Source organism: Porites lutea, chromosome 1, assembly GCF_958299795.1.
Source record: "Porites lutea chromosome 1, jaPorLute2.1, whole genome shotgun sequence".
Lineage (NCBI taxonomy): Eukaryota > Metazoa > Cnidaria > Anthozoa > Scleractinia > Poritidae > Porites > Porites lutea.
Window position 1 is genome coordinate 35,155,424 of NC_133201.1, and position 13,031 is coordinate 35,168,454.

Genomic DNA, 13,031 nt, shown 5'->3' on the forward strand with positions numbered 1-13,031 from the left:
GGTTAATTTACAGGCAAAGGTTGCTCAATTTTTTTTTCGAGTGCTTATGTTACGCTACTTGGTACTACAGGATATAAAGTACTAAAGTGTCCGTCCTGGATTCATATGGTCTACCTGCCGCACAACAACAGAAGACACAGAACAAAGTTATACAATTTCTCGTTTGTGCTAATGTTGGTGTGCTTTTCACCTTAGATACTATTCTGTCACAGGCTTGCGAGAAGAACATCCAAACTCGATTTTCTCTTTAGCAATTTCGGTTTTAGAGTATTACACAGCCAATAATGTGTATGTCATGTTTCAGTGCATAGCGGTGCTTTCTGCCTAAGACACAGAGCTAGGGATCCGATTTCAGTAGCCTTTTCTGATCGAGTCGCTTTGTTTTCTGATTTTAGCCATTTATTTGAGTTACTGGACCAGGTTTTGCTCCCAATAGCAGTAGTGCCTTTTATATATTGGAATTACGTTCAAAAAACGTTTTAAAAACGCTCACTGCGAATTTTATGAACAATTTTCATGTCGGAAACGTATCCTTCCCATACAAAGCCTTGGTGTAGAATGCAAAGTTTGTCTGAGTCACGCGGGGGGTCTAAGGTAGCAAAACCTATTTTCAGTAACAGGAGAAAGCGCTATTACCTTTATTGCTTCACACGAAATCAAAAGCAAATTCATAGTCAACAGAACAAAAAACTCGGCACTAGCCGCTTCCCACGTGGAAGTGATGATTGATTGCGTAAAGCACTCGCTCAATCCGCAAGATAAGGCACTTGCCAAGGCCTTTGTTTTCGACGAAAACGAAAAAACTACCAGTTATTCTTCCGGCTAATCCAAAGGAAATGCAATACCTAGATTGTTCTTTGGGTCATCCAGTGGTCTAGTTTTTCCCAGTTCTGCCTCTGGGTGAACAATGGGCAATTTTGGCGAACCACCCGCATAGGTTCCTCTGGTTCCTATGAGCCATCCTGGCGTTTGTGGTGTAGCTGGTGATCAAAAACACATTGATCCCCGTTCTGCCTCTGTATATGATGTAGTTAATTATTTGGCATAAAAATTTACAGAGGGAAAAGACTTAAGCACTATTAACGCTTGTGGACGATTTCTGTCACTAACCTTTGACCTAGATGGTATCAATTTTTAGAGTTGGCAAGGTTAATATATAGATTTAACCAAACCTAAAAAACGAACCTTCCGTCTGTATATTGATAACAAGTATGTGTAATAAAATGGTGACGGGTGAAATTAGGGAACAATTTCACGCGCGTTTTGTCCAAAAATTTAATACGCTCACTATAGTGGGTTTTTGACTTATTTATCGTATCGAGAGCTTCACGCACTGGAACGTTCAGAGCATAAACTTTGGCTAAAATTTACAATTTTCTAAATTTGTGTACAAAATACCTGTTCAAAAACCTTCTCGATGTATTCTTTTCGTGTGTCTAGGTTGTTAAAGCATTTTTAAATGCCCGGAAATTTTTATTCATAACATTTTTTACGCCATCTTGGCATTGAGTCAAATTACAAATTAACGCTGAAAAGGAGGGTTAGATGATATAAGGAAAAGGAAAATATCATACCAACAGACCTAAAGTTAATCAATAATTCTCCACTTGAAAGTTCTATGTGGTAAAAAATATATTCAAGCTGATCACGGTCGTAGGCTTGAAGGAGGAATTATTGCACAGGTTATGTCGCCGACCCAGCCCACTTCCTCTACTGTCTGTACGCGCGGACGGTAGTACGCTGACGTCATAACTATTTTTTTCGCTTTTAGTTTCCAACTTGTATAGCAATGGGGCTCCGCCATAAATTACCGGTGTGAAATAATTTAAGATTGCTGCATGCATAATAAATTGATGAGCTTCATAGAAATCTTTTTCTTCTTTTCATAGAAACACTTTAAATCGTGACGAGAGGATTTATTGTTGTTTAGTTATTTTGCTTTCGCTGATAAAAATATGAAAAGCCAATGTAGAAATCCTTTATTCATTAGTCTTAACTTCTTTAAGCCGTAAACAACCTGTTGATTTATTGAGCGTAAACTTATTTGTCAAGTCATAACTTTATCTAGTCTTCAAGCTGTAATCAACCTGTAAGAAGCCGTTTTCCAGCTGTGTAGCTTGTGGAAGTAATAATGTTTCAAAACAAGCTTAGGTTTCCACCAATTGTCTTTTAGAAATGATTGTTGTGCTCTGTAATTTGACTCGTTGAGTTGTGATGTAATCTGTATCGCCTCTCTAGCCTAGGCTTAAATACGAATCATTTGAAGGAGCTTCTTCGCTTACATCCAGGTCCATCTAGTCTTGGTTACGTTTTGGTTGGTTATGTTTTGACTGTACACGCAATATGGTCTTGGATTAAACTTCTACATTGGAGCCAAGTTCCATTGTAATCATTGTCTCAAGGGTATTCAGCAGGTGTAAGAGATTCCGTGCCTTCCCGCAGCCAGCGAGTGTCCCCAGGAAAAGGCCTTTCCAAGAGTAGTGTTTTCCCGATCCGTCCGTTCTTTATTTGTGAAGGCAAAAGCCTGTTTTCACAAAATATCCTGTGCGCTATTAAGAAACACAATAATCCCGACTCACAAAAGAAGCTGTCGTGTTTTATGACGCGTTATTTGTGTCTAAAGTTGCAATTTTTACCGCTAAAATCTCAGGGCCATCAATAAATACAGAGTTCTGTCGCTTAAAATCTCAGGGCTATTGCTAATTAATCGCGTGTCAAAAATATAATGTTGGGGCTATCGCTTAAAGACCAGTCGCTATCGCTTAAAATCACAGAGCAATTGCTTAAGTCCATTGCTATCGCTAAGCGTCTTTGGGCTAAGCTAGATCGCGCAAAGATTTTAGAAATTGAATTCATTTCAATACAAGCTAGAGGCGGGCTTATATCCCGGGGGCTTATAATCCGACGTTTTTTTTGTTTACAGGTAGATGGGCTCATAACTGCGTGGCTCCCAATGAAAATTGAAGACAATTGTACGATCTTTAAGTTCTGAATAACTCTAATCATAAAAGAAAATATACTCTCGCCAATAGCATACGATGCTATGAAAAGGACAAAAAGAAGGCTTTCTGGAGCAAAACGGTCAGAAGCTCGTTAGACAAGATAGGGCTAGGACAACTTTGGATAAAAGCACACTATATGGATTTGGAAATTGTAGACACAATAAGGCAAAGGTTTAAGGACATCGAATTACAAAACTGGATAAGTGAAATGAATTAGAAGACGGCTGGCCAGACTTAAAAAATTAAAGAAAGGATATGTCGAATTCGCAAGGTAGAAATGGAGGGCGAATATCACATTTTAACTGTATGCTCCGCTTACCATGCTGAGACAGCCTTACTACGTATCACTTATGACTTCTTGCAAGTCATTGATAAACATGAAGATACCATCCTTGACTTGTCTGCGGCGTTTGACACAATCTATCATCAAGTGTTATTGAATAGGTTACACCAGAGATTTGGCTCTTAAATGGCTTGCTTCGTATCTAGTGGACCGGAAACAATCAGTCCACATAAGATCTGCTGTCTCAGTGGATAGTAAGCTGCGTTTTGGCGTTCCACGAGGGTCAGTCTTAGGACCTGTCCTTTTTCCATGTATGTTGCTAACTTGGAGGGTATACCCCATCTCTTCCATAAATATTGGTGCTAATACTATCAAATTGGAATCTGCAGTATGCGATCTTGGTGTCGTAATATTGTCGTATACCTAGTATTAAAAACATTACAAATTACTTAGATCAACCCACTGCAGAAAATCTTGTCCACACCTTTGTAACAAGTAAAATTGAAAATTGCTGTATTTGGATTCTTGAAAAAGCAGCTAGATAAATTGCAACATACTCTAAATGCCGCCGCTAGAATTACTGCAAAGGCTCCAAAATTTCAGCATATTTCTCGGGTGCTGCGTAAACTGCACTGGCTCCCTGTTACCAAAAGGATTGAATTTAAGATTATAACCATAACCTACAAGGCACTGAATGGAACGGCCCCGTCCTACGTTTGTGATCTACTGCAGGCTCACCACACCAACAGAAATCTTCGTTCTGTAGCCAGGGGTCCTTGCCAGTAGACATGAAAAATGCACAAACTTTGTTTCTCTTTAAAAGAAAGCTCAAAACATTTTCATTCAGTTAATTTCAATTTACTTTGCATATTTCTTATGTTTTATTTCTTACATTTCTAAAGCGCGCTGAGATTATGTATCTGCGCTCTATAAGAATTTTACTATCATTACCAGGAGAACAGAAACGCTCTATTCAATTACTTGAAAATTTAGTATCTAATTAGATTGAACAGATTGTCATCAAATGAAATATTTTTTTAGCCTAGCAATTTCAAGCCGGTTCTTATATTTGGGTTACAGTTAAATTATGATAAGTACTTTAACCAGAGGTGTAACTTTGAGATTGTAAATTTAAGTTTTACAAGAACATATTGTACACAATTCGATACAAATTCTGTAATCAGTTTTATTAGGGTTATAATAATACAGTTTTGAAAATAAGGTATATTTAAGGACCTAACCTAACTTTATTTATTTTTCTGGTAATCAACAATCTATTATCTCCTTCATAAATATTAAAAACTTAATTGAGAACCTACTCAGCCTAAAATGCTAATAAGTACCCCAAAATACGAGAGAACTTGTTTACTGTATTTTATTGATTAGATTTCTAATTCTTGTAGTCACGTTTTAGTTATAGATAGATAGTGATTGATAGATAGATAGGTAGATAGATAGATAGATAGATTTAAAAATTGTTCTTTGAAATCGAGGCAAAATATTTACCGAAAATTTACCAAAATATTCCCAAAGCCACTATTCACCGAGATAAAAAGGAATTTTGTTTTAGTATATACACACGAAGTGATCTCAACAAAATCAGAGAGGAAACCATTAAAAAGTACGATTTGATTGACAGATCAAATTACGCGTAAGTTTAAAAATAGATCTTTAAAGAATTTTCAAACACGGCAATTCACAAGTTTATCATTTCGCAAACAACAACGCAATGGCTTAAATGGAACCGCTAAAAGTTTGAACTGTTTCCTTACCAGAGAAGAAAAGTAGAGCTTTGTTGTTTTCTGTTGACTCGCCAAGTTTATAGCCAAAAGGGTTTGTTGTGTAGTTCTTCGCTTGAAGTGCTGACAAAAATGGCGGCTCGGTTGCTTGCTTCCTGTTTACTTGAAAAGTAGAATTTCTGCAAACATTTCCTTTTGAATTTGTCATAAATTAACTTCGATTTTTGAGCCAAAATTTTCTTGTTAGAAAACGCTGAGTTTTTCACGAAACGGCTTCTTCTACGCGAATACACGGGAGTTGTAAACAATCCATCGAGCACAAAACTCAGCTACAGTAATTGAAAGACGCCGTATTGAATTCTTCCAAGTCTTTTCTTGCCTTAAGAAAAGTCAGCCCTAGGGTTTTGTCGACTTTTAAAAGATCTTTCTCTAAAAAAATGGGAAAAACACCGAGCTCACACATTATCCACTCGCTAGGAGGTGAATATTGTTGAATAGTCCGAGATACCGAACCAATCAGATTGCTTAAATCATCAAGATCACTTAGTGTGTATATACTAAAGATAGATAGATACACGTAGATAGATAGATAGATAGACAGACAGACAGACAGACAGACAGAGAGACAGACAGACAGACAGATAGATAGATAGATAGATAGATAGATAGATAGATAGATAGATAGATAGATAGATAGATAGATAGATAGATAGAGAGAGAGATAGATAGAGAGAGAGAGATAGATAGATATAGAGAATACTTCATGGAAACTGCTGGCGTACGGTATTTACGCACGAATTGTTCACGTATCAGAAATCGAACGAGTGAGCGCAGCGAACGAGTGAGATTTCTGGTACAAAAACAACGAGTGCGTAAATACCGTGCAAAGCACTTTCCATGTGGTATTATGTTTATTATCTACATACTGAGACATTCATCATTTTGGCGGCCTTTTTATTTTAAATCTTTCAAAAATGCTAAAATTTGCCGCTACACACTTACCGCAAAATGACAACGAAAACGAAGTATCAGCTTTTTAGTAAAAACGTTTGTTAAAAACATAAATGACGGTGAGGATATGAGGTTATCCAAGAACTCTAAGTAATCTTAACTGTTTGTTCTCAATGCACAATTAAAAATGAGTAAATTTAAGTAAAATGAACGGTTTCAATATAAGCTCAAGCTTAAATGAAAGGCAAAGTAGATCCGACAAAAAGCACAACAAAAGCTTACGTCTCGTTTTGTTTATCCCTTTCCGCTGTTGTTTCGCCGGCTCTCTACCGTTTTCTTTATCGACAGTGAAACAAACGAAACTATTCCACTCCATTTCCGAAATGTTTTTCACTTTTTTTTAGCGAGAAAAACTCTTTGAGTAAAACTTTTCTCGTTAAATGTGTGCGAAGCAACGCTGCAAGCTGCAACAAAAGGCGGGAATTTTGACGTGAAACTCACACACCTCTGTGGCTTCTGATTGGACGTGTCTTTTTTCTCACACGTGAAAAAACATCGTTCGCGATTCTGATTGGACGTATTATTTTTTTCACGCGTGAAAACCATCGTTTGCTCCTCTGATTGGCTAGAACTAATTTGCGTACGAAATTTTACGACATAGCTTTTTGGTGAGTATTTCTCAGTATGTATATAATAAAGATAGATACTTAAATGAGGGTTTCAGTTGATATCCACAGATAATATACGCATGGCCCTCAGCAAAAAAATAAAACGTCAAAAAAATTGAAATTTAATATATATCCTAAAAAGTCCTATTTACAAAGAATGCTTACAATTATTATGTTCATGTCAGGTACGTTTTAAGTTTCAGCGAAAATGTACTAGTCGAGTGTGCTTCTTTGTAATGTGTTGGGAGTTCATTCCAGCTTCTAGCTGGTGAAAACTTGAAAGCAGTTTCGGCAATTCTAGTCCTATCTTTTGAGAGTATCGATTTGCCCACTTTAGAAACTACCATAACATACCATAGTGCTCTTTGTTCGTCACCCCAAAATTTGCATAAGCACTTTTTTCAGTTTCTCTTGCGGCCATTTTAACTCTCAAGAGAAACTGAAGACAATGCGTGTGCAAAATTTTGGGGTGACAAACAAAGAGCATTATGGTATGTTAGGATAGGATAAGTGCTTTATTATCAACAGGGCGCCTACAGACACATGTGTTTACAACGATAACAAAGATTTTCGTGCAATAATTACGGAGGTGTACATTTGTAAAATTTATACAACTATTAAACAAGGTTATATTTAACGCGTCTGTCTCTTTCGCGAGACATTCATAGATAGATAGATGGATAGATGGATAGATGGATAGAAGCGATCATATACGTATTTAGCCACAATTTTTTGCGTTTTCTCTCCTTGCTTCATACTTATCAACGTTGCAAAGGCAGAGCTTTTGGTATTTTCTGGAGTAATCAATTATGCTTTGCGTTTCTCGCACTCACATTATGAATGTCATTAGACATTGTTAACATAGATCTTATGTAATATGGACCAAGATTGTTGAGGGCCTTAAATCTAAGGTATTCCGCATGTGGTGATATCACTTACACCAAATGCTTGCAAAATCTTTGGAGCAGAAGTCCACTGAAAGAAAGTCCCTTTAAATTCAACTCTCAAATGGTTTGCGCTTGATTGCCCCGAGACATAAGAGCCATGATTGACATGTTTTCCCAGCTGCTAATTTGAAATTCAAGCCGATCTCCACTTTTCAAAAATCATTGATAATTAAGAAAGTATTGTTTAGTTGTGTAAAGACAACGAAATTGTCCAAAAGCTTGCCGTCTAGAGTTGAGTGTTTTATCCCTTGAGAATTTGGATTATAAGCGTCTCCTCTAACAAATGAGTAAGTGCGTTAGTTCTAGTAGATGTTAAGTGATTAATCTTCCCATTTGTTTGTCCTGAAACACAAATAAATTTATATTGCAGAATATTGTATACCAAATAATTTGGCAACGAAACACTGTATAGTTACAAAAGGCAAATGACGTCAAGGATCAATCGAAAACATTTATTAGGCATAATGTTTTACTGGCGGGACGCAGTTTTCTTGAAAATGTGTTTTCTAATTTCGCCTTCAGCTAAAAAAATCATTACTAATCACATTCACTGATTTTTTCAAATATAATTACCGAAAGATGTGCTGTACATAGCAGCAAGTTTTGGCGGCAGTCGTTTCACTTAATTCAAAATGCAAGGTCTACATAAGCTTTGATTTTTCATTTCATTACCTCCCTCCAGCTTTCACAGGATATATATCACAGTTTTGAGGGAAAGATCATGCTTTTCGCTATCCAAGGATGCGATTTTAACGGGACTTGTTCCAATGTTTAACTGCACTCTCTCTAAAAAGTTTGACTCGTCATTTTATTTATTGAATAATGGCGATGAGGACCAAATTAAGGCTATTTCCACACCATACTGAGAAGCTTTTTGCGACGACACAAAAAGTATCCAGTTAAGTATGAACACCCACTAGTCCGATATGTGACTCTCCACTTTAGAGGTTGGCGTGCCGAAATCACCTTTCTTTTGTGTGAACTAAACCCTATCTGGTGCGGTTTTCGTGCCAGCGCAAAAGCTCTGATATTTTTCAAAACATAGCTAACGATTAGAATTAACCTATTTCAAAACTACACTATAAACGCACGAAGGAGTGTGCCTTCAAATGAAATCAAGCACGTAAATTTCAGTCAGATTACATAGAGACTAGCTAGTTTTCCTTGGTTGTAAGGAAAGGAACGGAGGACAAACTATAAAACGGAAAACGGTGGAGGAACAAAGAAAAAACTTTCAGCAAGGGCGTCAGCGGAAACAGCTTCTGCACTGGACAATTAAAGTTCTATTCAAAACGGTAAAGGGTTGACTTTAGGTTATAGCACATATTTACGCGCCCGGCAATTGTCTCCTTATACCTTCTCGGGGGATCGTAACCACTCTGTTATCCACCATTCAGGGAGCTCTGCATGTTTTTTCAGCAGTGTGACTGGCTTTGGTTGAGAGCAGGAACAACGGAAAATGCCAAGAAAGATGGTCTCCAGTCACGGCAAATTAGTAGGCATTCTATGTCTTTTGTCACTAGCCACTTTATTTTCTGTGTACCTATTCCATATGGATTTGACGCATCTCTGTTGGATGAATCCCACTAAAGTAAGGTAAACAAAACATAAGACAATGTTCTTTTCAACTTTCCACTTTGTTTCGCTTTTTACGAGTGCCACGCGGCTTGCACACATAATAGGCAAAACACTACTTCCATGATTTTCTTCTGCCTTTAGTTTTGTGGTAGAGAGTAGAATTCATTAAAGAATATTGATCTGAAGGATTGTTTTTCTTTCCGGCGCGGTTATTGTCCTATAAAATTTTAAAACACGGCTTCAGGCTCGTCTTTACTTCCTAAAAAAACTTCAGGACAGAGATTCTACTTTCATTGACAGATTTAGCAAGTTCTAACATTACCCGCGATTCGTCGAAACGGTGTTTCATTGTTGGAGATAATTTAAGGACTGCATCTAGAGTTCAGGAAAAGGAGAAAAAAAAGAATAAAATAAAATTGTTTAGGTGTTTTCACTTCCTCTATAAAACGGAGGTTGGACGTCGTGGTAGTGTAATGACGTCATCTTGGGGACATTTCCCAAGAGTGTGCACATGCAGAGTTGATGTTTTGTTTGTAAGTAGTGAAAATAGCCCACGTTCATGATATTAAAGTTCTAACATGAATCCTAGGCCTTGGGGTCCAATTTGCGAACTTTTCAGAACTCTACTGTCTCCCAATTCCCAGAAGAGACTCGTAGAAGGCACAAGTGTAATAACTGGACCCAAGTGTAATAAAGGTCCCTTCTGTAAAAACATTTGGACCCAAGCGTAATAAAAGTCCCATCCGTAATAACATTTTGAACCCAAGCGTAATAAAGGTCTTATCTGTAATAACATTTGGACTCAAGTGTAATAAAGACCGTTTTTGTAAAAGTTACCTTTATACTCAAATCGGTAATATACTCACAACGAATTATGTTCGATAAGAGGTAAAAAGTGTAAAATCACGTGACCATGGGGAGACCAACCCCTGCCATTAAATTTTATCTTTCGCGGCTTTCACGTCACTGTCAAACTGAATTTTACACCTAGTAGTTTGGCCAGAAAAGTATTGGCTAAACGGCACTGACCATTGAAAAATAAAACCATTGCAACTTAGAATTATTAACCAAAGAAAATTTGTGCTCAGTACTGCTTTACTGCACTCTTACGAGAGTGATTTTTGTTGTTATAATGTTAAAATTCTTATGTTATCTTTATTCGTTCGATCATCGATTTAAGGAAATTCTGGCAATTTTTTTTTAAGCCATATAATTTCTATTTAGCGACGGCATATGCTTTCTAACTAAGGTGTAAGAAACCAAGGTCAAATTAAAGGTAGTCCTTTTCAGTACAAGTACTGACGGTCATGAAATCCTATCAACAAAATTCAGTCGTGAGTGAAATACTGAAAATGATAAGAAGACAGAGGGGAATACAGATTCCACTGGGTTGAAAACTCTTTAGCCTGAAATTCCATATAGGCGAACCCGAATGACATATTTATTTGTTCTGGAGCTATGACTTTTTTAAAAAGCACGTTTCATAGCCAGTTGTAAATTTGCGAAAACTTAAAACTGAGCGCCATTGCTAGATTCTGTGGTATTTTTTTCCCGTTCCGTTTGGTCACATGACCCGTGGTGTTAAGTTAATCATGTATAGACTGTTGTGGACATGTCTCTTATTATCTCAGCTAGGACCAAAGGTCATAACAGATGAGACTTACACTTACACTTGGGTCCAAATTTTATTACAGATAGGACCTTCATTACGCTTGGGCTCGAAACGTTATTACAGATAAGACCTTTATTACACTTGGGCCCAAATGTTATTACAGATGGGACCTTTATTACACTTGTGTCTTCTACAGACTTGAGCAAAAAGAAGACCAAATATAGAAAAATGACCAGAAAGCCTCGGATACATGTTAGAATTTTAATATATCGAACATGGGCTATTAGACTGAGACCCCGTTAAAACTAATACGAACATTTTTGAAACCGCAAATTTCTACTGTGACTCGTATGGCCAGGGCCTTAAACAACTCTGGAGAGCAATTTAAAAAAGATGCGGTTTCAGTGAGCAGATTCACTGGTTTTGTGTGGACGAAATGCCGATTTGTTTAAAAAAAAATATGCGGCTTCAAAAATATCCCGACTCGTTTTGCGCCATACGCCCGAAAACGTAAAAACGGTGAAAATACGATAGGGTCCCTCACAGAGTGTGCACTGTGTAATCTGACATCAACGTATTAGAAAATATCTTTTTACCCATTTACATGGATGTTGTCAAAATCTTTATGTTTGAGAACCTGCTTTTTTGGGTTTCCCTAAACGCGATCCATGTCTCGACGGAACCCTCAAACAGAAAAACCTCTTTTTTTTCAAAAATATCCCCGGGTACGTGTGGAAGCTCGGCCTGTCAGAGTGAGGTACAATTGAATTGGGAGAGTAATTAGATCCATTTGAAAATACCAGCTTGATTACATATGGATGGTAAGACTTAAAGTCCTATTACAATCAATTAATTAATAATTGATTAATGAAATGGAGAGCATCTTCGTACTAGAATATCTGTTGTTCGTCTGTTTCTTATCAATAATTTCTACAGGCATAAGAATGACCTCCATTTAACGTCAAGATGTCTTCCTTCTGATCACATCATGTTCCTTAAGACGCACAAAACTGGTTCCAGCACTGTTGCCAACATTCTCTTTCGCTACGGAGACAGGAAGAATCTTACATTTGTCCTTGGGGCAAGTGATCTTAACTGGCCACAAAGATTTACGACATTTAACACCCTTCCATTTCACAGACAGCCCAACATTTTATGCAGCCATACAAGATTTAACAAGAAACCGTTGAACTGGCTATTTCCTCCAGATACTAGCAAGTACGTCACAATTCTTAGAAATCCGGTGGATAATTTTGAATCTACCTTCAACTATTACGAACTGGGAAAAAAGTTTGGCCTAGGAAATGATCCCGTCGTTTCACTGGAAAAATTCTTACGAAGACCGTATTTTTACACTTCTGGTAAATTCAAATTTGTCGTCAAAAGTTTATCGGTAAGAAACCCAATGATGTTTGATTTAGGTTTAAGCTTGAGATATTTTCAAAACTTTACAGCTATTAACAATTATATTAACTTTTTAAACAGCGAGTTTGATTTGGTTATGATTATGGATTACTTTGACGAATCATTAGTATTGTTGAAGCGGCTCTTGTGTTGGGAAATAGATGATATTTTGAACGTCAAGGTCAACGAACGACTAGACAAGGAAAAAGCTACTTATCTAAGTAACAGAATTCAGGAGAACATAAAACGGTGGAATAAGGCCGACGTTTTGTTATTCAATTATTTCAATGCAACATTTTGGAGAAAAGTAGGAATGGAAGGTTTAGGGTTTTACGAAGACCTGTCTGCTTTCCGTCAAAGGATATTGAAGCTTGAAAATATGTGTTTTACGAATTATGGAACTAAAATGCAGAGGGTTTGGGGAAAAAAATTTGTGAAGGGTTATTCCAGCAGGAATAATTTGAATTCAAGTTTAAAATATTTTTGCGATAACCTGATTAAACCGGAAAACAGTTACCTCGATGAGTTGCGTAAAAAGCGAGATAGAGAATTGGCGTCAGAGGTTGAGAAACAGACCAGAATTGATGACTCAATTCATTTTGACAATGCAAAAGATTTGCAGTATGTACCCGTGTAAACTATACATGGTAATTAGTTGAGATGGGCCCAGCATAGCCTGCGTAGAAAGCGTTTCCAATCGAGTCATTGCGCGAAAGTTAGAGCGGGAGCAAAAAAAAAATAGGTGGAAGGGGGTGGGGAGAAGAGGAAACGCTTGCCGGCAAACCCCACGATTCTGGAAAACGCCCCTTGATATTTCACGGTTCGGTTCATTTGTAAATTGACAGCT

At 37.3% G+C, this 13,031-nt stretch overlaps 1 protein-coding gene across 1 annotated transcript; it reads left to right on the forward strand.

Annotated features, from left to right (window-relative positions):
* Positions 1 to 11,651: 11,651 nt before the first annotated feature.
* Positions 11,652 to 12,821, forward strand: LOC140928601 (galactose-3-O-sulfotransferase 3-like; the record flags this gene model as incomplete). Its single annotated transcript, XM_073378378.1, has 1 exon — positions 11,652 to 12,821. A coding segment is annotated over one exon (1,170 nt), but the record flags the coding sequence as incomplete, so codon positions are not given.
* Positions 12,822 to 13,031: the final 210 nt, after the last annotated feature.